The sequence below is a fragment of the Juglans regia genome, chromosome 7, assembly GCF_001411555.2.
Source record: "Juglans regia cultivar Chandler chromosome 7, Walnut 2.0, whole genome shotgun sequence".
Classification (NCBI taxonomy): domain Eukaryota; kingdom Viridiplantae; phylum Streptophyta; class Magnoliopsida; order Fagales; family Juglandaceae; genus Juglans; species Juglans regia.
The window spans coordinates 196455-220770 of NC_049907.1; the positions used below are offsets into that span (position 1 = coordinate 196455).

General features: G+C 37.1%; 2 protein-coding genes across 19 annotated transcripts; one reads left to right on the forward strand and one right to left on the reverse strand.

Moving 5' to 3' along the window:
- The first annotated feature begins 5600 nt into the window (after positions 1–5600).
- On the forward strand, positions 5601–6941 carry LOC109018737 (hydrophobic protein RCI2B-like). The gene is made up of 3 exons (XM_019000916.2): positions 5601–5776; positions 5887–5986; positions 6649–6941. The coding sequence occupies exons 1-2, from the start codon at positions 5687–5689 to the stop codon at positions 5968–5970; spliced, it is 174 nt and encodes a 57-aa protein (XP_018856461.1). The 5' UTR covers positions 5601–5686; the 3' UTR covers positions 5971–5986; positions 6649–6941.
- Positions 6942–7551: 610 nt separating this feature from the next.
- LOC109016305 (anaphase-promoting complex subunit 11) lies at positions 7552–15446 on the reverse strand. 18 transcript variants are annotated; one of them, XM_035691782.1, is made up of 9 exons: positions 15321–15446; positions 15053–15192; positions 14897–14966; positions 14106–14162; positions 13317–13406; positions 11654–11681; positions 10846–10873; positions 10066–10184; positions 7552–7998 (listed from the first exon to the last, which is right to left on the reverse strand). In XM_035691782.1, exons 6-9 carry the CDS (start codon positions 11670–11672, stop codon positions 7883–7885), a joined length of 282 nt encoding a protein of 93 aa, XP_035547675.1. In that variant the 5' UTR covers positions 11673–11681; positions 13317–13406; positions 14106–14162; positions 14897–14966; positions 15053–15192; positions 15321–15446; the 3' UTR covers positions 7552–7882. The 18 variants fall into 18 exon arrangements, 13 of the variants coding, with proteins under 13 accessions (XP_035547675.1, XP_035547670.1, XP_035547674.1 ...); XM_035691777.1 differs by lacking the exons at positions 10846–10873; positions 13317–13406 and adding an exon at positions 10710–10749; XM_035691781.1 differs by lacking the exon at positions 13317–13406.
- Positions 15447–24316: the final 8870 nt, after the last annotated feature.

Consider the following 24316-nt stretch of genomic DNA (forward strand, 5'->3'; position numbering starts at 1 on the left):
CAATTAACAGGAAAATCCTCAAAAACTAACGTAGTATATTTCACGGAAGAGATTACCTGCATTATAGGAGCACTCGGTCCGATATTCAAAACCTCCGTAATGTATACTTGATTAGTTGTGTCATAAGGGGGGCAAAAAAAAAATGTTAAAAGTGGCAACACACTTTTAAAAAAATCATACCTAAATAATATAATTCATAGTGTGAATTACCTGTCAGGGAGGAGCAGTCTTTCCAATACCAAAAAAATTCGTAGTGTATATTTTATGAGGCATGTACTGTGAGTGGCATAAAATTGTTAAATAAATTGTGTTAACAATTTCTGCATGATAATGTTCTTTGAATTACCTGTGAGGGAGGAGCAGTCTATCCAATGCCAGAATAATCTGTAGCAGTCGAAGGAGTAGCAAAAAAATCTAGCGCATGTGTCCAAACTTGACTTTGTTGATCCTAGGTTTGAGGAGCCTCATGTTGTGTGCCATTGACAATGCATTCATCTGGAGCATGACTACTTCGTTGTTCATTGGAATGAAAATAATAATTTATCATTATAAGAAATATAATATTTTATATACAACATTAATAAAAAAGAACATCGGCTGAGTCATGGTGTAATCGTCTTCTCGTATTAGATTTCTTAAGACTCTTATCAACAAGATGCACTTTTCTCTTAGACGGTGGTCTACTCTTACTCTGAACTACCAATGGACTAATAACTCTACCTGTCTTGCCCCCCATGGAAGTAGCTGGATCAATTGTCGTGTACCCCATGGAAGTAGCTGGATCAGCGATACCAGGGTACTGTACCTTCAATTGTTCTATCTAGCTAATCGATTTCACACAACTGCTCTCGGCCTTTGAAGCATTGGAACATAGTTCATAGAAGCAATTCTGGATCCTATCTACCTTCAGGCATCATCGATGCTATTAGTGTCATAACTACTTTTTACAAATGTGTATTTTCGCTTTACATCCTTCCTCCACAGATCTAAAATGTATTTTGATAGTATTGTATGCTTGCCTAGCTGAGTCAAGATATGAAGAGCGTGCCTACATAATATGTCCCTAAACTCAAACAGCTTTCAACTGCATTTAATATCAAGGGGATCTTGATCAACTTTGACAGTGAAGGTTGCACGTTTTAACAACTCATCGGCAACTACGAACGTAGTTCTACCACCCTCACATCCCAGTAATGAGGTAATCAAATATAGAAATCCTTGCAATTCCTCTTGTACTTTTTTGGATTTAGCAATTGTATATGCCTTTTGAAATTGTTTCTCAAGAGGATAGCCACTGATGCAAGGAATTTCCGTGTTAAATGAATTAAAGTTCGCAATTGCTTCATTCTCTACCTTCCTCCTAAGAGATGAATCGTATTAGTCAACAAATTGTTTTAGAGTTGTTCTAAAGTTAACGTAGTCATCGAAAAATGCATCCATGCCTTCACTTCACTGTGTAGTTGACATTCCTACCCAAAATGTGTCTCTAACATAGACCGGCATCCAAAAATGCCGATCACTATATAGTGATACCAACCATACATTCTCATGTAGAACATTCATATCGAGCATATCACACCAACATTCCTCGAATTCATGCTCACTGAAAGAGTCATAAACACATCTATGTAGAGTACTCTTGATTTCCTCATATCGATAATGTGATTCAAATTTCTTAGAAAGCTTTTTCATTATATGCCACAAGCATAAGCGATGCCTAGACATTGGAAACACCCCCGAAATTACAATTTTCATGGCCTTATCTTGGTATGTGATGATTACATTTGGCAATTAGTCATTCATACACTGCAACCATGACTCAAACAACCATTCAAATGTATTTGCATTCTCATTGGATATCAATCCACACCCAAATAGGATTGACTGCTCATGGTGGTTCACACCCACAAATGGTGCAAAAGGCATCTTATATGCATTATCAGATATGTTGTTTCAAATGTAATCACATCTCCGAATGATTCATATGCAGTTCTACTTCGGGCGTCTGCCCAAAATACATTCTTTTAGCACATCTCATTGCCAACATCTATCTTATAATAAAAATCCGGATTTCTTTTTTGCATATCTTGGAAATAATTACATAGAGTTGCAGCACCTCCAACCCCAAGGCAAAGTTGTCGTGCTTTGTCAATGTAGTTTCGACACTTCTTCTCTCCGAATGGCACATTCTCGTAACCCCCTGCTTCAACAACCACAACCTTGAAATTTTTAGATAACTTTATTTCTGCCTCGTCATTTATTTCAAACCTCTTAGCCACATGAGCATCAATATTTTTAAAGCATCTGAAATGTCCTGTCTTTCCTGGACTACAAACATGTGTGTGATCCAAGGTCACTTTAAATAGGGTATATCGACTTTCAACATTCAATATCGCGTTAATCCTAGCCATACACCACATCTTCTCTGTCTGTCTTGGTTTCTTAACATTAGCAGTCTTACTCTTTGAACGGCCTCCTCACGCAAATGCTAAGCACAACCATATGATATTCCCATTGTCATCTTGTCTAGAATTCCTTTTACACACCCCAAACCCCTTCAGCTTATCATACTTTAAATAGTAAGACTGAACTTCTTCTACGTTCAAAATTTTCATTCCAACCGTAGGTTCTTCAATAGTTTCATCACATTCAATCTCATTATCAATTTCAACCTCATCACACTCATTCTCTGAATGAAGCATGTCGCTAACCATTGTCCATCCAACTTTGAAATTGTTACAAAGATACAGCACATTTGAATACAAGGGAGATTCATTGTATATGAAAGAACAAGCTTAAAGATTGGCAAATAATTTCTAGATTCATCTGACAGAATTCTCTACTTAAATAGAAGCAATAGATAAATGATCATAATTATTAGATAAGTAACCGAGATAAACTAGCATAATATGCCCTTATGGCAGTAAAGTGGCAAAGCATCTTTACATGAATTTTTCATTTTTGTGTTTGCTGGCTGATAATTGTCATAAAAAAACAGTGCTTCCATAAATTAAAGGCTAAAGGAATAAGATTTGATAATATGATATTTTTTTATAAGTAACATTGATACTATAATCTAAATGGAAGACATGGCTTTACAATGACTTATCAATGAAAGCGTACAACATAGGGGGGGTCTAAACTAATTCTTCTATTGTCAAAGTTGGTTTCGGTGCAAGTTGAAAAGAAAACAACATGCCAACAAATAATAACTAGGAAGAAGACTTCATGCACCAGAAAAAGTGTGTGTATCGAATAATTTTGCAAAACTAAAACTAATCAACATCATTTTCATTCATTGATCCCGGAAAGGTGCTAAGAAAAGTGTGTATGCTAGAGGATACTTTTGGGCTAAACACATGACGGGTGTTCTTGTATGTTTGGAATGGCATGGCATGTATAAAAGGTTCATACCAACTAAAACTAAGTGTATATGGCTATATTAATGAGGATGTGCTTATATTTGTTTTATTTGTTGCCTATCAAAAAAATATTTCTTTTATTTGTTTCTTTTTTAAAGAGAAAAATTAATTTTACCTTTACATTTTGTTGCCTTAGAAACAAATGAAACTTCAGCAAAATGCTCGAACCTTTTAGGCACTTAGTTATTTCATTCCCTCACAATCCTAATAAATCTTAGATTTCGATATAGTCTAGGAATGATTTATGTTCCCTCATTCTACACATACACAATAAAAGTCTGGAAACCATTTTTATAAAACATATAAGCTTTACCTAGAGTTTTCAAAGTTTCATACCAAACTCACATGACAAGGTGTAAATGAAAACTTGAGCATAAAGGGACTGTGCCATCTAAACAACAAAATCAATCTAGAAAAACGCAACATGATGTCATCTAAATAACAAAAAAAAATCAAGAAAATCCCAACATCATCTAAACAACAAAACAAATTCAGAAAAACCAAACATGATGCTATCTTCAGAAAAAAAAAAAAAAAACCAACCAACATGATGCCACGCAGAAATGAGGGGTTGCAACGGAAGCTTTGGGGAGGGGCTGTCGAGGGGGATGAGGGGCTAAGTTTGCCGCGTGGACTCGTGGTCGATGCTGGAGGAGGCAACAAAGGAGGACGCAACGGGGAAGAAATGGAGCAGAAAGGGATTTCGAAGTAGAGGAGTTTCGGGAGGAGCTGTCGAGGGGGATGAGGGGCTAAGTTTGCTGCGTGGCCTAGTGGTCGGTCTCGGAGGAGGCGACAGAGGAGGAAACGGTGGGGAAGAAATGGTGCAGAGAGGGATTTCAGAGCAGAGGAGCTTTGTTCTCAATGTTTTCAAAATGGAAGGAAGACGCGAGATATTTTTCGTTTTGAGTTTTTCTGATTTTTTTTTAAAATTATTAAAATATTGTCATCTGGGCACGCCAGCTCAAGCAGGATGGGGGGTGAGACTCACAGTGGTAATTTAAAAAGTTTATAATTTAAAAAGTTTATAAAAGACACCTATATGGTCAAGTTTTAAATTTTGTTCTCTCGATAGAAAATGAAGACGGGGTAGTTGACCGCCATGTCATAACTAATTAGAACACAATGTGCAGCATATTATGTGCAGTAAGCATGAACATAATATATTTTGTCTAGAATTTATAAAAAGAAATTATTTAATATTATTTTACTATTTATGTTGACGTGTTGACGGTACATTTCTTTAAAACTTTTAACTATTAAAAGTACATAATATGCTACAAATTATCTTCTAATCGATCATAATATGGCACAGGTGTCACATTAATATTTTTTGTTATTAATGTAACTTAAAACATGAAAATAGTTGAACTCATCTAAATTGGATTTAAATTTAAATTTAAACTAACATCTAAATATACAATTCTTAAATTACTAAATATTACTCAACTCAAGAGTCAATATCTCTTTACATGTAACATCCACAATATTTTTCAACTTAACAGCTCTTTACATGTAAGATCTATAATCTTTTTTAACTTCTTATAAATATATTTAAATTTATCTTAATATTTAAATATATCTAAATTTAATTCATCTTAATTCAACTTAACATTTAAATACAGTCTAAACAACTAATTTAAAACAAATAATTAATTTATAAAAACAAAAAAACTCTCGTAAATGCTTGTTCTAAATTTTTTAACCCAAACGTAACTGTTTTAGAAAACTTTCAAGCCAAGGTAAGGAACATGAGAATTTCCATTTTAAATGGCAAGGAGCTGTATGCACTTTATTCGGTTATTAATTATTATACGCTTTCGGCAAGAAACCGCGTATGCTACGCAGTAGTACCGTACGCATGAATCCAACGCGTGGATCACATGCAGAGAGCGGCCCTGCCTGGGGAAGGGCTCATCTATAAGGGCAGATTTGACCGTTTGAGATTCAAGATAAATATAAAATTTTTATTTCATCTTATATTATTATTATATTTTTTTTAAAATTTTTATATAAAATATAATAAATAATTTAATTTTTTTAAATCTTAATACATTTTTTTAAAATTTTAAAATAATAATAATATTAAAATATATTATTTTAAATTTCAAAATAAAACTCAGAATTCTCGTCTACCCAAAACCTGCCCTAACTCTATATATATCCGACCTACGTCTACACTATTTTTCTCACACAATTAAGACCCTCTCTTTTTGTTCCGTTCACAAACTCAAAAAGGCTCTTCAACTTTCGCTTCCAAGAAAAATATGGCGGACGAAGGCACGGCTACTTGCATAGACATCCTCCTGGCAATCATCCTGCCTCCTCTTGGTGTCTTTCTCAAATTTGGGTGCCAGGTGATCATCATTCTCTTCCTTTTAATTCTCTCCGCTGATATTGTGCGTCTTTATTAGATTACTATTTATATATAGATGAATCTCTGATATGCTTTGATGGGGTGATTCAGGTGGAGTTTTGGATCTGTTTGTTACTGACCATCTTCGGCTATCTCCCTGGGATTATTTATGCTGTCTATGCCATCACCAAGTAGTGAACTTTATTATTTTGTAAGCACGCAACATCTCTGATCTCCTCTCGCTCTGGATGCTCTTTTGTGTTTTTGTTGATTGAAGTACGATAGAGCAATGGTAAACTGATGGGGGTTGTAACTGTACAAGATTACACGTACCAGCCTTAATTAGTCTCTTAGGCTCCGTTTTGGGTAGTAAGATGATTTGAGTTTAGACAAAGGTTAAATAAAATATTATTATATTATTATTATTATTATTTAAAAATTTAAAAAAAGTGAAGTATTTATTATATTTTATATAAAAATTTTTAAAAAATTATAATAATAATATAAGATTAGATAAAACAGTTTTTGTATCCGTAGTAGAACTGCTCTCTAAATAGTTGAACCTGCAGTACGGAACATACTGTGGCTCCCTCACATACAAGCGGTTTGTTTCGTGTTTACTAATTAGAGTGGTAACATGATTGATACGATGAGGAATACTTTGATGCGTTTTGCTAAGAAAAACTTCACTCATATCTTCACACCACAAATTTATTATTATTATTATTATTTTATTAAATATGTAGTATATAATCATGTGGTGTATAATCAGTAAAAAAGAAGTCATTTTCAACTAAATAATTGTGGCTAAAGTGGGGTAGGCTTAGCTGTTCCTAAATTATATGAAAAATAATACTGATGGTTTTTGGACAGGTGGAGGTCGACTGAAGCGCATCTGTCTTTTGGTCTCTGATTTGGAGCTCTTCTATAGGCTATAGCTTTTGGGATGACAGATATCAACTGTTGACCCTTGAGTGTTTTTTTTTTTCTTTTTGGTTTTTCCTTTTCATCGTTTATTTATGTGCTGGAAAGAAAAAGATTGATTGTGACTAAGAAAATATTCTTAATTTAATGTGAATTGTCTTGGTTTTCAACCAAATTAAGGCATAATTCCAAGTGATCCCTGTAATTATAATATTGCGTTCTTGTGAAGCAAAACAACTTTACATCCCATGGTGACCACATTGAAACCCAACCAAACTTTATCCCTAAATATGAGGTGGGATAGTGCCATTCGTCCGGAGGTGATTGGCCACTTTTAAGTTTGGATAATCTAATATAATAAAGTGGATCATGGACTATATTCTCGAGGGACCATGACAACGATGATGGGCTGGAGACAGCTAAAGAGCGGAGCAAACAAGGGAGGAGATGCCATAGATATTACCCGAAGCACTTTATTCATGCTTGTGTGTCTCCAAATCTAAAAAAGCATTTACAACCCGTCCACAAGGAGACAGCATATATAATCGTTGTCATGCGGTTTGGCACATAGAAGCATATATAATCTTCCTAACTTTGGCATGCGGTTGTCAAGTGGACAAAAGAAGGGTGGATATGTAGGTATCTCTTCTAATCTAGAATATAAAAATGGATATATGCATTATGAAGAAAAATATAACTTCGCAAAGCAACAAAAGGTAACCATATATAGAAGCACAATCTTCCTAGCTTGGACAGTAAGATATCGACATCATCAACAATAATTAAAACGCTAAGAAGCAGCCAAAACAGTAGTTTTCAACTATTAGAGAAATGATAAGAGCAACAACGCCCTGAACTTTTAAAGATATCAATATTGTATTCAAATTCTACTTTTCTGATTATCAAACAACTCATTACTTGGCATATTTTAATGGTTTCCAATTGTTGACCAAATAGTATAGAAGCATATGTAATTTATCATTTCTCATCATGGATAAACTACAAAACGTTACGATAAAGTGTTTCCTCACCTTCCATCACCCAATATGTCCGCATTAATGCATTTGTGCCTAGCCCGCCCATACTTGCATAAACACAAGGTCGCAACAAGAAAGCATTTATTGCACTAACATACACAGCCAGTATTCATTCAATTCATCATGGAACTCGTTCACTTTTTTTCTCATTCTTTGAATTGCCATTCTCTACGGCACATGGGGCAATGTGCTTGAGATGTCTGTGAATTCACCCATTTTAAGATGCAGTGAAGATGGAATGCATGGTTGCATGCGCCCCAAACTGCAAGATCAAGGATCGAAAATAAAGATCATTTCCTGTTAGAAAAAATTACCATTACAACAAAAACTGAACCGTCTTTTCCCCCCTAAATCTATTCCAGTTACATCTGTTCTTTCGGCCATTTAAGGGTACAAACAGGAAGAACCCCAAAAGAAATGGAAAATCTTGCAATCCTTTCCCTAATATCAGACATTTAACTTCACAAGAAGCATAATATCAAAGTGAAAAAAAATCAATTTACATGCTTTTGTGAGTAATAAAAATATTTTAATTTTACATAACATGAAGAGTGGGATTTTTTTTTTTTTTTTTCTTCTCAATAAGTAACAGTAGAGATGCTACCAGCCCCCTACCGTTAGGTTTTGGGGTGACACGGTCCTACCCCTGCCTGGGGGTGTTCCCCACTACGGGGAGGATTTCTCTTGCACTCGTCCTAGGGGACGGTGGGGTGAAGTAACCATCCAACCGAGCCTCAACCAATCGAAAATTTGCCAAGAAGTAAACAGCAAACACATAGACAAGCAGAAAAATTTCAATCCTAATTCTTTCAACACAGATCAAGGATTCATGAACAAACCAAGATTGAAAACAAAAGCAATATCCAGAACTCGATCCATTTTCTATATTCAAGAAAAACACTAGAAGAATCAGTAATGTTTATGGTGAAAATGGCTTTGTGAACCCAAACAGAGGTCCAGCCCTAGTTGATAGGTGGTGGACTAGTGTACCCTAATTCACCACCTATCAATGCAGATTCGTTGGGACTATACCTTTTGTATTGGTATGGCAAATGACTGCCATAGAAGAAGAGATGGAAAGTGGGAGGTGAGGAAGAGAAAGATAGTGAAAAGTACCAAATTAAAGGGACTAATAAATACAAAATTCACGGCAATAGCCACTTTGAAGTAGGGGTGTAAATTGATCTGGTCTAGTCCGGGAGGGCGATGGACCAAAAATTTTCGGTCCATCATTTTCCCTGGACCTCCCAGACAGGACTAGACCGAACATCCATAGGGATCGGACTGGACCGGACCAGACCGGTAGGTATCGATTCAGTTCAGTCCGGTACGGTTAGTCCGGCCAATTATTTTTTATTTTTTAATTTTCTTTCAAATAAATTAATAAAAAAATTATATAAAAATAATATATTATATGATAATAAATTAAATAAAAATTACATCATTAAGTTATATAATAACTATATAAAAATAATATATTAAATTATTAAAAATCTTTTTAAAATATATATAGGAGTTTGATACGGCCTATAACCACCTATCATGAGCCCATCATCATTACACAGTGTTGGGAAGTGGCAGAAAAAAAAAAGAGCATGGGCTGCACAAACGGCATGAAACAACAGCTGGAGGAAGGCGGCACCCACCTGGCACACGCTGTGTAAGGACAGGTAGATTAGAGGAAGGCACTATAACTAGAAGGACCTGATCACTCCAAAACTTCTGAGTCATACCATCTTTACTTCAACTTAAACAGCCCCTAAATGGCCTTGCTAACTTGAGTGTCAGAGCTTCCTCCGACCAACCATTGTAAGCAAGCCACTTTTTTTCACAATTTTGGTGTCAATTTGGCCATCACCGGCATGAAGTCCACTGTTCTAACACAGACCAAGTCTTGGAGTTGTGCACTACTTACAACATACAACATGACATTATAGAGTCATCCTGAAACTCCTATGTGGGAAGTTCATATAGAAAAAGTAGAGAATGTCAATGTGCAAGCATTTGCATGACCTATGTATGGTGTACCATGTATTGCATTTCTTGACAAGTAGCTATCATATATTGTATATGAAATTGTTCCATAAAGTATTCTTTCTTATACATTTGAAATGATCAAGAGCATTAAATTGTTTCTTGCAATGGTCAAACAAACAAAAGCCATGGTTGAAGCTTGCTTTAAGATAGTTTTGATAAAAAAATTTAATAGCCACAAATTACAGGTCTGACACCTAGAAACTCATTTAAGGAGCTACTTAAACTTTTTGAATTCAACAGTAGGAGAAATAGTGGCAACGTGGAAAGTTATCAAATAAATAGAATCACTAACTTAGTGGGCAATCATCCCCAGGGAGCTTGCAATCTGGACAGCAACCATCAAAGGCCATCCTGCAGATCCCACAAGTTTCATCCTGGGCATCCCACGTCCAAGAAGCAACAGCATGCCACCTATCATTAACACAGAGGATAACAATTATGGCTCTGCAGGAACACATATCTTACATGCAGACTTGTTGAAGTAGTTCAACACATTGTTATACGTATTATAAAACAATCTTAATAAGTGTTATAGAGACATGCTCCAAAACACATTAGTGTTGATAGTCTATTAAAACATTGAAATTTTTATCCCCCTGAAAACTTGAAGGTATAGTTTTTCTTCTTTTATGAGGGGGAACCACCACCGCAAAGCCCTTAGGACTCACCCATGGAACCTAAACCCCGAGGGAGACTAGCACAACAACCCAGCGCCATGGCCTCCCACTTAAATCACAGTTTGAACCCAGGGAGAATCGAACCTGTGACATGGGGCTCATGCACACTCGAACCTGTGACATGGGGCTCATGCACACAAGTTCACCCTTACCACTTGGGCTACCCACGAGTGGGTTTGAAGGTATAGTTGTTTACATTTACATGCAAACACCTATGTCACGTGATTAAAAACAACTTCACCAAAAGTAATGAACATACGAGATGTAAAGGGAACGTACTCTGTTTGGGAGCGCAGCAAATGTTCACAAGGATAATTGAATCAAGGGAAAACCATTTCCACAAAGAAGCCAAAATAATTAACATCAAAGTGAAGTTTATATCAACAAAGTAATACCAATATAGTTGGCTTCTAGCTTCCCCACCTGGAGCCATTGAAACAAAAAGGGAAAATGGGTATTTTGAGCTTCAGTGAAAACAGGTGGTATCGTTCCCATTCAACAGCCAAATGAAAATGGGAAAATACAAAATTTTTTCCAAAAGAATTAACAATGAGGTGAAGTTTTTATCAACAAAGTAATACCAATTAGTTGGCTTCTAGCTTCCCACCTTGAGCCATTGAAACAAAAAGGGAAAATGGGTATTTTGAGCTACAGTGAAAACGGGTGTTATCTTTCCCATTCAACAGCCAAAAGAAAAAGGAAAAATACAGGCTGGGTTTGGATACACAAACCTCCTCATCCCATCTCATCTCATTCCATCCCATCTCATCATTACAACTTTCTCAAATTCCCATACAAAAATATAATAAACAATTCAACTATTTTAAATCCCAAAATAAAAATAATACTAAAAAATTAAATCTAACAACATTTTATTCAACTACTATTCAAAACATCTCATTTGAACTGTCTATCCAAACCCAACCTAAGTTTTTCCAAAATCTGAACTTGGATTAGAGGATCAATGGGAATTTTCAATATGATCATATTCAAACAGAATAAATTTGAACTTCCTAGGCATAATTTTTTTTTTTTTTATAACTTCCTAGGCATAAATGAAGCATAATCCAGGAAATCCAATAATCATCGAAGCCCATAAATTACCAACCATAAACCATGCAGTGAATTCATCAAGTCCAATAGACATTCCATGAAAATGCAAATAAAACAAAACAACAGAATACAATATCATGGGAAAGATACGTAAGAGCTTGACTTTCATCCTCTTCTCCTGCAAAACCAAACCCACTTTTAGAGCAAATAGTTTTGAGGATATAATCATACACTGAGACAATTAAAGTATAAGCAACAAGATCTGAACCATTTCTGAGTCAAAAGTATTGCAATTGAAATTAACAGTGGGTCTAGTTCCCACATTTTCAATATCTTATGGAATTTCAATCAATAGATTAAAAAGGGGATGGTACGGTTTTGGGAAAAATTACAAAAGAAAACACCGTCTAGTTTCCGAGAAAATGTAGGAAAGAGAGAGAAAAATAGAAACTAAGTTTTTTTTTTATAAGTATCAAACTAGAAACTAAGTTTCTTTTCATTTGGAAGAAAAAACCAACACAATGCATAAACATTAAAGTTTTTAGATTTGTTTTGTTTCCTTAATTGCTAAGCAGATAGATATAAAAATATAAACTACCTTCTGTCCTTGGCCCAGAAAACCGTATTATTACCAGTGGCAAGGCCCATAACCAAAGCAGACAAAATCCTATGCCTCAGGGTTTTCATATGCAATATCATTTCATACCATAGTACTGAGCTGATAAATATCATATAATTGCATTACTTATAAAAAAAAAAATCATATAATTGGATCAAATATTTCAGACTTCATTTCACATTTTATGCAGTAGAGAAACAACAAAGTACAAAAAAGTGCCCATGTCTACACCAATCATGATAAAATATCACATTTCAATGTTCAAATACAGATACTAGTGCAGAAAAATAATCAAGGTTGATTTCACAATAAAATATGCAGGTTTTCACAAAATCAACATTAGTCAGTTTTAGGTAAAGTCTAGCATAGGAGCACCGATTATTTTCACAATTAAATTCAGTATCATAATCTAATTCAGAAAGATATCGCTAACATATTAATAACTTCTCCAAATACAAAACCAACTAACTAATAAAACTCTATAACCCGAAACTATAGCTCAATGTGAGCCCATAAACAAAATAGTCCATCTTGGTGCCTTGGGTTAATAATGGCCCAACTACATCATCCACACACTACTCCACCAATAGGCTAACCCAACCTCCTTGGATTTGCTTAAATCTCACCCCAACACACGTCACGATTTACAACCATACTCCTGACACATCAGAACACGAACTCACATTTTCACATTCATACCCTCCTATGACCATGACATTATAAACAAGAGACCCTCCATACGTCAACCAAACATGAAATCACTCAACTACAAATCTCAACATACAACATATAAAACAGGGACAACCCAAACTTCCAATAGGCAAAAATACAAGAGCCACAAGTTTAACTATGGTTAAAAATGTAATGCCCCATACCCAGAGCGTCGGGGAGTCACTTCCTGTCACCAAGAAAATCGTCTCCCACAATACATATATATATATATATATATTCCAAAGACTCTATAAACATAAATTCATCTATTTCATCCAATTATATATATTCCTCTACAAGGTCATCAATGCAATAATCCAATAAAATAAATTAACAATTCCACAAACACTCAATAACAATGTTAATCTCTCAAAATACACAATTAACATAACATGACAAATCTACCGGTAAAGCCCAACAATCTCATAGCACTCTTTGGTACTCAATCCGCTAAACTAAATTAATTTTGCACGTACTTCCTACCCTTGATTCCCAGCCAAACCATCAAAATCATCTGAAAATATTTTCTTTTTATTGGCACCAGGTGTTCGGGAACAGCATCCCGAAAATCATCTGAAAATATAGTGGAGAAAAGAGGTGAGTTATCAACAACTCAAGCAGTGAGCCTATACTAGTGTGCAAACATGAGCCAGTTACAGAATGCAGAAACAGATAGTTCTCAAAAGATGGTAGTGGTATTTTCAGAAACTTTCCATTATAATAATAATAATAATAATAATAATAATAATAATAATTTAAAAGACCATAGGTACAAGCATAACTAAAACATCATCAGAAACAGAAGCAGAGGCCATGTTTACCCCCAAGGTAGGGTTGTGCATGTCTGCAGTTAACAAGCATAACACATCATTGTTTCGTCACCAAGGTGATGCACTCAAAACAGAGACCACTATTATATTCCGTGGCGGGGCCATAAATCAAACCAGAACAAAATCTTATGCCTTAAGAGTTTTCATATGCAATATCATTTCATAACAGAGCATAAAATAGATGCAGATCATATTTGTATCATCATGTATAAAACTTTTAGATGACATATTTGTTCTTTTTATACAATTAAGAAACAAAGTGCTAAAAATACTCGTGTCTACCAATCATGAAAAAATATCTTTCTTTTCTTATTCAGACACAGTGAGTTATGCAAAAAATGACCGAGGTTGTTTTAAAGTTTTACAAAGCAAAATATGCATATTTTTCATAAAATCAACCTCAGTCCGTTGAGGCAAAGTCTAGCATAGGAGCACCCCTTACCTGACTCTTGCCGTGTATTATTTAAGACTTGGGTCCAACCTCTAACAGTATCACAACCTATAACCATAACACATTCAATAAAAAAATTAATAACCTAAACAAGCATGCCATTAACTTTACGAACAACCCCAAACCAACACAAAAGCCAACTTCATTAACGAAAATCCAAAACCCGTGCTACATATTCAGCATGCACAAATTACTCACCACCTCCAATGAAATTCACTACCTCAAGAAAATTAGCCCATCCTCGTATTTGCCACAAACTTGTTATTATTTATAAACTCATTCCCGACATGTTATACAACCAGCTCACAATTTTTTTTATAAGTTACAACCAGTTCACAATTTCAAACACAACTTAACTTGTCAAACACATTTTTTTTTATAAGTAACACAACTTGTCTTTTTTTTTTATAGGTAACTCAACTTGTCAAACACATAAACAGCACATTTACTCTTGACATGTCGAACCAGCATATACAATAACATTACAGCCACTATTAAGTCTCCTCCACCAACAATATTACAAACCCGAGCCTCCCTGCATATCAAACAAACACCCAAACAGCAATAGAACTACTACAATTTCCGCATGTCCAACACAAGAGGCCTACAATCACAAGTCCAACACGAACACCAATAGAACTACTACAAACCAACACCATAACTTCACATAGATCACAGATTTATCATATAAAAACAGAAGCATAAATCTCCAGTAACACCAACCGTCAATGTCACAACAGTACAGTGCAAAATGCAAGACGAATTACTCGAAACTTCTATACCTAATTTCGTGAGATGGCCTGTCAAAATTTAGAGAGCGAGACGCCGCTGTCTAGGGCTGATTCCAATGTCCTGTGATATGGCGGTGATGTTAAAAAGAATTTTTAAAACAGTGATTAACACGTGACGGCAGGGACAATTTTTCGAGCGGGGCATACCTTGGCGGTGAGAGGCTGTCTACGGTGGCCCTTGGTCCGTCGCGGTTTCAAACAGAAAGGGCGTGAGGTTGCTGGCGTCGTTCAAACAGATCTGGTGGTGCACTGCGGGATGGCGGCGTAAGGGCCTGCAGCGGGGGCCACTGCGAGGCGGTGATGCAAGGAGCGAGAATGAGAACGAGAGAGAGAGAATGAGAGATTAAAACGCCAAAGAGAGAGAGAGAGAGAGAGAGAGAGAGAGAGAGATAGAGGAGAGACATACGAAACTTACCGGCGTGACGGAGGCGCGGCTCGGCACGAACCTGGACGGACGGCGAGGGGCTGGCGCGGTGGCAAGTGGCGACAGAGGAGTCGTGCAGAGAGAGTGGCGTCGTGGGGGAGCGGGCTGTGCAGACGTCCGCCGGGGGTGGGGGGGGGTTTGTTAACAAAAGAAGAGGGAAAAATTTTAGGTTCCTAGCTTGGTTGTACCACTAAAGTTTGAGTTTACATTTAGTTACGCATTTTAAATAAAATAAGATGAGATAAGATTATTAAAAATTAAATAAAATATTATTATAATATTATTTTTATTTTAAAATTTTAAAAATATTAAATTATTTATTATATTTGTATAAAAGTTTGAAAAAATTATAATGATTATATAAGTTGATATAGTTTAATTTTATGTAACCAAATCAACTTGAGAGTACCTAACCAAATCTCGAGGCGACGATCAGTTAGATTCAAAAGTGTGGTAATGTTGTATATTGATGTTGTAATGTTCTATGACATTGAATACAACATCAAAACTGAATTCAACATGGTGAGAAAACACATTATGGGAAACCAAAATCGGACGAAATGGGAGATAGGAAAGCAGAGACGGATGAGAGATTGACAAAGTATACGAGCAGGAGAGAGAGACCAATACATACCTTTGTGGCTTGGGGCATCACATTGGCTCCAATGACCTTTGTCAGTCACTGCAGTCAACCATATAGTTAGACGCTGATAGAAAGCTAGAGAGAGAGAGCGAAAGAGAGATATCACGAGTGAGATACGGACAGAGAGAGAAAATGAGAGCACGAGTGTAACAAGTCTCGGTGGCAACTTGGTAGGACCTCATGTGTTGTGGCCCATGGCCAAGCTTCTAGCCATGTGGAGACAAGACTAGACAGCCCCAAAATAGCCTCATGGGCATGTCAGCCACATGCCAACAGCCATGCCAGCCATGCCCATGAGCCAGCTTAGCCCACCTCATGCATGTCATGGGTTAACTTGGCCCATGTTAACTATGTTATTTTTCATTATTTATTTTTATTTAATTATTTATTTTCTAATGGACCTAATGGGGGTTTCCAAGTTGTAATCCTTATAAATAGGACCATTAGGCTTTGCATTTACATCTTTTGACAAATTTCCTAGTGGGTAGATTATTTTATTCTTGAGATCACCATTCGGTACTAAGGCACTTGGGCTCTTTGTGGTACAATACGTAAATCCCCTAAGAGAGGATCACACCTTGCAATTCGTGAATAGGTGTGGTTCAATCTATCTTGTTCTTGCAACTTGGTGCAATTCGTGAATCTAAGTTGTTGTTCTCTTTGTTATTTTCACATTCATCAATAAAGAGGTTTATTTCATCTATATGCAATTTGTGAATTATAGTTGAATTGGCTATCTTTTGTTCACTTTGTCTTGATTATTTATCACTTGTACGTCGTGTTCTTCATTTGTTCTTAGTGTTCATCCATTTCATTGCTCATTTAATCCATTCCATACCACATACTCGACCACCATAGTGTTTGTCATCATTTCCATAAGTTTGTCAGCTTTCTATAAATTGTTCCCTCCATACACATTGCCCTAGCTGAAATACACATAGCATCCACCCCCCCACACACCATTCGGCCAACCCTAGTGTTGTCCTACTTTCCATATTAGTTTACATTCTCATAATTGCCATTCATCTATCATAGTCATAAAACCTTAGCCACACCATCCACTTACCATATTCGACCATCCTAAAGTCATCCACCATAAACCCTAGCCGCCCACCTCAAGTCCTATAAGGAAACTCATTCCTTTTAGGAGTCTTGACTTCCTCTAATTCAAATTCAAATTCAAATCCCTTAATTTAAAGAATTGCAAATCCTCTTCAATTCCTTAAATCACTCTTCCTAAAATCCCTCTAGTCAACTATTGACTTACCATCTCAATTCAAATTCGAATTTTCAATTCCCTCCAAGATTCCTAACTTAGGAATCTTGCATCAATCATCTCTATCTACCAATCCTAACCAAATTCGAATTCCCTTCTTCCCTCAAAGATTCCCTTCATCTTTCAAACTTCCATATCCATTTCCAAATCATCCAAAATCTAGCCAACCTTCCAAAGACCAAGTCAACCCAATCCCTTCATCTTAGCCACCCAGCATCCAAAACCCTAATCCCACCTTACCATTTCGGCAACCCTAGCCAACCGAATCCTAGCATCACTCTTTCACCTCATTCCTAAACCCTAGCATCATCCTAAACTCCAACCTTAAGCCAACTTTTCCAAATCTCGAAATCCACCCTAGCCACCTCACAAAACCCTAGCTACACTTCACCATTCCTACCCTAATCATCATCTGAGTGGCCCAAACATCAATGGTAACCCTTAAGCCATTCTCATTGCATCAAACACCCATAATCCTAAGCCAATCTTCCAAGACCACACCAACCCTAATTCTACCATAGCCCACGACATCCCTAGTTGCCTCCAACCCGAACCCTAACCTCATATCATCCATTCAACCCTAGCCTCCATCATCTTGGCACTTTACTCAAGAACAAGTCTAGCCACCCACATTGATTTGCCTTAGCCTAAACACTTAGTCTACCCAAATACATCATCATCCCATCACTCAAACACCATCCTTTTGTGGAAGGCCAAGCAAGTTGGCAAGAACACTCGGTCACCATCATCATCAAGACAAGCCCGTGGACCTTAGTGTTAGGGACAAGACTGGGGTCCCTAACACAACCCTCGCATGCGGTGGAGATAGGAACCTAAATGAAGGTGAGCGGCAGTGCGGAAGTGTTAAGGTTAGGGCAGAAGACTTGGAACGAACTGGAACTGATTGTCGAAAAGGAGCTTCTGAGGAAGTAAAGATACTTTCGTGTACTTGGCTGAAAAGGGAAGTCAAAGCAGACGGGCTCATGCGCTGGTCCTGGGCCTCTTAATTGAAGTAGTAGTTTATGTTATTAAGTATTACAAACTGGCTTTAAGATATTTGAGCCATTTCCTTATATTTGCTTTGTTGGGTTATTATTAGTCTTGGGTTATATCTGTACAAGGTTGAGGCCTTTTTTCTGGAAGTCCGTAGTTTAATGTTTCCTATAGCGATGAGAAGAGTATTTAGAAAATTAATGCAAACCTAGTTTCCTTTTTTCTCTCTATCTCTCATCCCCTTTTATGGAGGCGCTCCTCTTGAAGAGAGCTTTTTCCCCTTTATGTGTGAATCAATTTCATCTAGTGTGTTACAAGTGGTATCAAGAGCCACCGATTTTTGGCACTGTTTACAATGGCTGAAGAAACAAGACTTAACCAACTACAAGATGGGCTCACTGCCCTAAAAAAATCTTCAAAAAATCAATATAGTGAAATGAAAAAAACGTTTGATGCTAAGCTTTTACACTTGGATACTAAAATGACTACTCTCAAACAGCAAAATGAGATGATAGTACAGCAGCTAGTTGTGTTAACAGCTGGAATGAAGCAAAAGCAACCCCACGTCAATTCTAGGGACTCATCCTCCAGTGAACAACTCAGGGACGACACTGACCAATTGCAGTTGCAACAAAATCTGCCTCCCCCTTTCCAGTAGCAACAACAGTAGTTCCAGCAACATCAAATCCCTCACAACCAGCATTTTCGACATCAAAATATGGGAAATGTGCAAGCTCGCACAGTAATGTTAGATTTCCCCATTTTTAATGGGGAAGACCATGCAAGTTTGCTTTATAGAGTTAATCAATTTTTCCATTTTCACAATACAATACTACATCAAAAACTTAGGCTTACCTCATCCCACATGGTGGGCAAAGCCCTTGTTTGGTTTCAGGAAATGGAAGATACTATCCAGTTTCGGAATTGAGACACATTTACTAGGTCCTTGTTGATTAGATTCGGGCCTAATGCTTATGACGACCCAATGGAAGCTCTCACTAGACCGAGACAAGTTGGATCTGTAGAAGACTATCAAGCAAGGCTTGAGACCTTCTCTAACAGATTAAAGGGCTTGTCTGACCCTTACAAGTTAAGTTATTTTTTGAGTGGTCTAAAATATGAGATCCGGTTAACTGTTCAAATATTCAGTCCCACTAACCTTACCATAGCATATAGCCTAGCCAAAATTCAAGAGAAAAAGGTTAACTTAACCAAACGATATCCTAGATCCATGTTACTATATTCACCCGACCCTGGCATTTTAAAAAACACTCCAACCCACCTGACAGATTATTCCAAAACCAGTCACACCAAGCCACAATTTCTCATCTGCAAAATAACCCAAACCCAGATGAAAGAGTGAAGGGACAATGGATTGTGTTACCATTGCGACACCAAATGGGTGTCGGGCCATAAATGCCAAAATTCCAAGCTTTATTTACTATAGGAGGTGCTGCTGGATAGTGAGTATAGTGAGCCCATTGTGGAGGAGTTGTGTGACCAAAATGATACAACCCAAGCTACCTTTGAAACCACCATTACCCCACCTAACCCTGAAATATCACTCCATGCAATTACCAGATCACACAACCCACGCACAATGAGGGTGAAAAGGAGAATTGGAAACCAATGGGTCACAATCTTGATTGACAGCAGATCTACTCATAATTTTTTGGACCATGCTATCATTAAGAAATCCAACTTGCCTATACATGACTTTGGAAGAGTCAAAGTAAGGGTTGCTAATTGGGATCTCATCCCAAGTGAGGAAAAATGCAAAGATATGAGGTTATTTTTTCAAGGAACAACTTTTCTGTTAGAAGTAAAAATTCTAGTATTGGCAGAATGCGACATGGTGTTGGGTGTCAAGTGTCTAAGGGAGCTTGGCTCTATCGTATGGGATTTTACAAACATGTCCATGAGATTTTGCTATGACGGCAAAGAATTTATGTTGCAAGGTCGTATAGTAGTACATATGATCAAAGAAGGGTTGTTTTACAAAGGTGACAAAATGGAAAACAAGGGGGTCATTTTGCAGCTGATAAAAGAAGACAGTGCCACGGACCAGCAAGCTGAAGAGCCCATTCCAGCAAACATTCAGATCCTGTTGGGCCATTTTAATGATGTATTTGCTGAACCAAAGGGATTACCACCCCCACGTACCCATGACTATGCTATAAACCTTATCCCAAACACCAACCCCATCTCCATAAGGCCCTATCGTTACCCTTACCATCAAAAAGATGATGAGAAAATAGTTCAAGAACTATTGAAAACGGGGGTAATTCAACCTAGCTAAAGCCCTTACTCTTCTTCCATACTGTTGGTTAGAAAGGTCGATGGCACTTGGAGGTTGTGTGTGGACTATCAGGGGCTGAATAGTGTGACCATCAATGATAAGTTTCACTAATAGTCATTTCCTTAACCATTAAGTAAAAAATAAAAAAAAATAAAAAAAAATAAAAGAAATAGTAAAACGGTAGTAGGAAGGTAGCAAACCTATCATTATCATTCTCAAAATACTTTACAACTATTTATTATTTTTTATCTACTTTTCACTACTATTCAATATTCTATAATTATTTTTTCATTATTGTTTTACTATTATTCACAGAATACCGAGAATACTTCACTACCCAAACGCAATCTGTCCCGTTTAGATTTGAAAAGTGTTTCTTCTTATCTCATCATTACAATTTTCTCAATTTCTCACACAAAATATAATAAGCAATTCAACTTTTTCAAATTCTAAAATAATAATAATATTAAAAAATAATATTATAATACTATTTTTCTTTTAATTTTTATCTTTTATCTAAAACTATCTCATCTCATCTCATCTATGATTCTAAACCGGCCCTAAACTTTTTAACCCAAATGTAACTAGTTTTAGAAAACTTTTAAGCTAAGGTAAGGAACATAAGAATAATTTTCCCTTTTAAATGGCAAGGAGCTGTATGCACTTTATTCAATTATTATTAGTAATTAGAGCATTAGTAGTGAGCTCAACAAATTCAAATTTTAGTCAAAGAATAGTTAAGATGCACGATAACTCACTGTAATAAACTCAACAAAGTTATAATAATTTTAATTTTTATCATTTCCACTGATCAAATTTCGCCAGCCCCTCTTACTGACCAATTATTATTTTCATATAAAAAATTCATCTTTCTCACGTGACTAATGTTTCGCGCAATCCACAACTAAGTCATCATCGGCTCATAAACACGATCTGCATTTTGCCCAAATCCCACACCCAAAAATAGGGGTGATACCCGCCCCCTACGGGGCGGGGCCACCCCTCCCCCGCCACCCGCCCCCGCATATGCGGGGGGGGGGGAGATTTTTTCCCCCGGACCCCGCCCCCGCATGGGCGGGGGCGGGGTCCCCCGTCCGCTGCCCGGGGTGCGGGGGTGGACCCCCACCCGTCCGCACCCCCGTACTGAGTACTGGGCCTCCGGCCCAGTACTTTTTTTCTGGGCCATAAATGGCCCAGAATCAGTTTTTGGGCCCCTTTGGGCCCAGAATTCGTTTTGGGCCACTTTGGGCCCATTATTTATATTAAAAAAAATATAAAATTAAAAACAGAAAAGAACTATTTTTTTTTGATAAGTAGATATTAAGTTTTAACTATTAAATAATTAAGTAATATTCATCACTAAAGCAATAAGACACTGCTACAATAAATAGTTTACAATTATACAAATTAAGAGAACTAATAAACTATTACACTATTACAAACTCTTCTAAAAAAAATAAATATTACAAATTGTATAATTAACTATTGTAGAAACATTACAATAATTGTAAATTAAGAAAATTAATTTTAGGGGTGGAGCCGTAGTTGTGAGTTCACTGAGCGACTGCTGCGAGACTGAAAATCAATAAGTTAAAAAAAAAAGTTAATAAGTCAAAAAACCTGAAATATTAATAAGTTAAAAATAAAACAAATTAGAATTAAAAAGTTATAAACAAACAATTAGGGAAGAAATTATGCAAACCATGGCAATGGTGAGTCCAATACAAAAGTCATACTGCATCGGAGGTAGCCGTAGACGCCGTCTCATGTATCACTATAAGTATTAAATTTGAAATGAAATTAATGAATACCAATTAAATGAAAATAAATAAATGAAAATAAGAAATTAGAATAAATACCAGATCCAGATTGATCATCACCCTCCTCCTCGACGTCGGCCTCCTCATACTCAAGAACATCCGGAACATGAATTGGAGTTCCCTTGATCCAATTCTGGGTGCAAATCAAAGCCTCCACAGTGGCAGGAGCTAATGAACTCCGAAATGAATCTAATACACGTCCTCCGGTGCTAAAGGCCGACTCTGAGGCTACTGTGCTAACAGGGATGGCCAAAAGTGAGCGGGCTATCTCTCCAAGGATGGGATACTTCACAGCATTCACCTTCCACCAACTTAATATATCGAAATCTCGTGAAAATGGTAGCATCTCTGCTGCTAAGTATCTGTCTATCTCTGACTGAGCCTCTACAGAAGTCCGGAGGAAGGGGGCCTGCTCATACCTCTCACCCCACTCCAATCTACGCCTTTTCCCACTCTCGACTTCAGGAAACTGTGAGCCTGAGGCTGAGGGGGTAGATGTAGGTGCCGCAATATTACCACCCCGCAAGGTGGAAAACTCATCAAATAATCTAGTAAGGGTTTCCCGAACCCTTGTTGCAATAAGCTCCGCCCATACTTGCCCGTACGCAAGGCCCAATCCAAATATCATGCCATCCAACTTATACCTCGGGTCAAATACGACAGCTACATATAACAAAATATTAGCCCTAGTTAAATCTCCCCAATACTTGTCGTACTTTGACCTCATAATCAATGCCATCTCCCGCAGCCTAATGTGACCACCCGCGACCATGTCATCTAATTCTTCTTTTACCCTACATATTTGCTGGCATACAACATTGGATGTAGGGTACAAAGTTCCAGATAGCCTCGTGGTGATATCGTAAAAAAGCCTCAAAAAGTCTACAAAAATAGTTACAACTTCCCAATCATCAGCTACGGGTTTCCCCAATCCCCCGTGATCATCAAAATATTTTACATATTGGATGTCTTCATCACCCAATAATGCAAATGCCAGCCTATATTCTTGGGCCGCCTCTAACATCAGAAATGTTGAGTTCCATCGTGTAGGCATATCAGTACAAAGACCCTTCTTAGATGTTAGACCCGCAGATCTCGCAGCAACCTTGAATTTCTCCAACCTTGAAGGAGAAGATCTCACCCATCTCACAGCAGTCCTAACTCGAGCAATCGAGTCATGAAGATCTCTCAAACCATCACTTACAATCAAATTCAGAATATGTGCTGCACATCTCACATGCAGACACTCACCACCCATAAGTGTCTTATTTGCCTCTCTAAGATAAGTTCTCAAATGTCCTAATGCAACATCGTTAGACGAGGCATTATCGACTGTGACTGTAACAACTCGGCTCAAACCCCACTCTTTTATTGAAGCCTCCAAGGCCTTCCCAACTGTCTCACCCTTATGATCGGTGATTTTACAAAATTTTATGATTTTCTTGTGTAATGTCCAATGGCAATCAATAAAATGCACAGTCAAAGACATATAATTAAAATTTTGGATCGATGTCCAAGTGTCAGTGGTGAGACAAACAAATTGATCTGCCAATTGACCCCTCAACTTCTCCTTTTCAATGTAAAAATGCTTTTTTACATCCTTTGCCACCGTGTGGCGAGAGGGAATATTAAACCTTGGTTCCAAGTAGTGAGAATACGCCTGGAACCCTTTCCCGTCTACAATTTGAAAAGGTAGCTCGTCCATTATGACCATACGAGCTAGATGTCTTCTACACTCATCGGGATCATACTTAGTATACCCCCTCAAACTTGCACCCCCACTAGTCCCATCCGCCATTTTTTTAAGTCCAACTTCTAGCCTAGATTGGCTTTTATCTTGTAATGATCTTAATATTGGACTTTTTTTGCATTGCTCTTCTAAGTGCACCTTTAATTGAGAGGTGCCATGTTTCCTATAGTGGCATCCATAAATTTTGCCACAATGGTTACACTTGG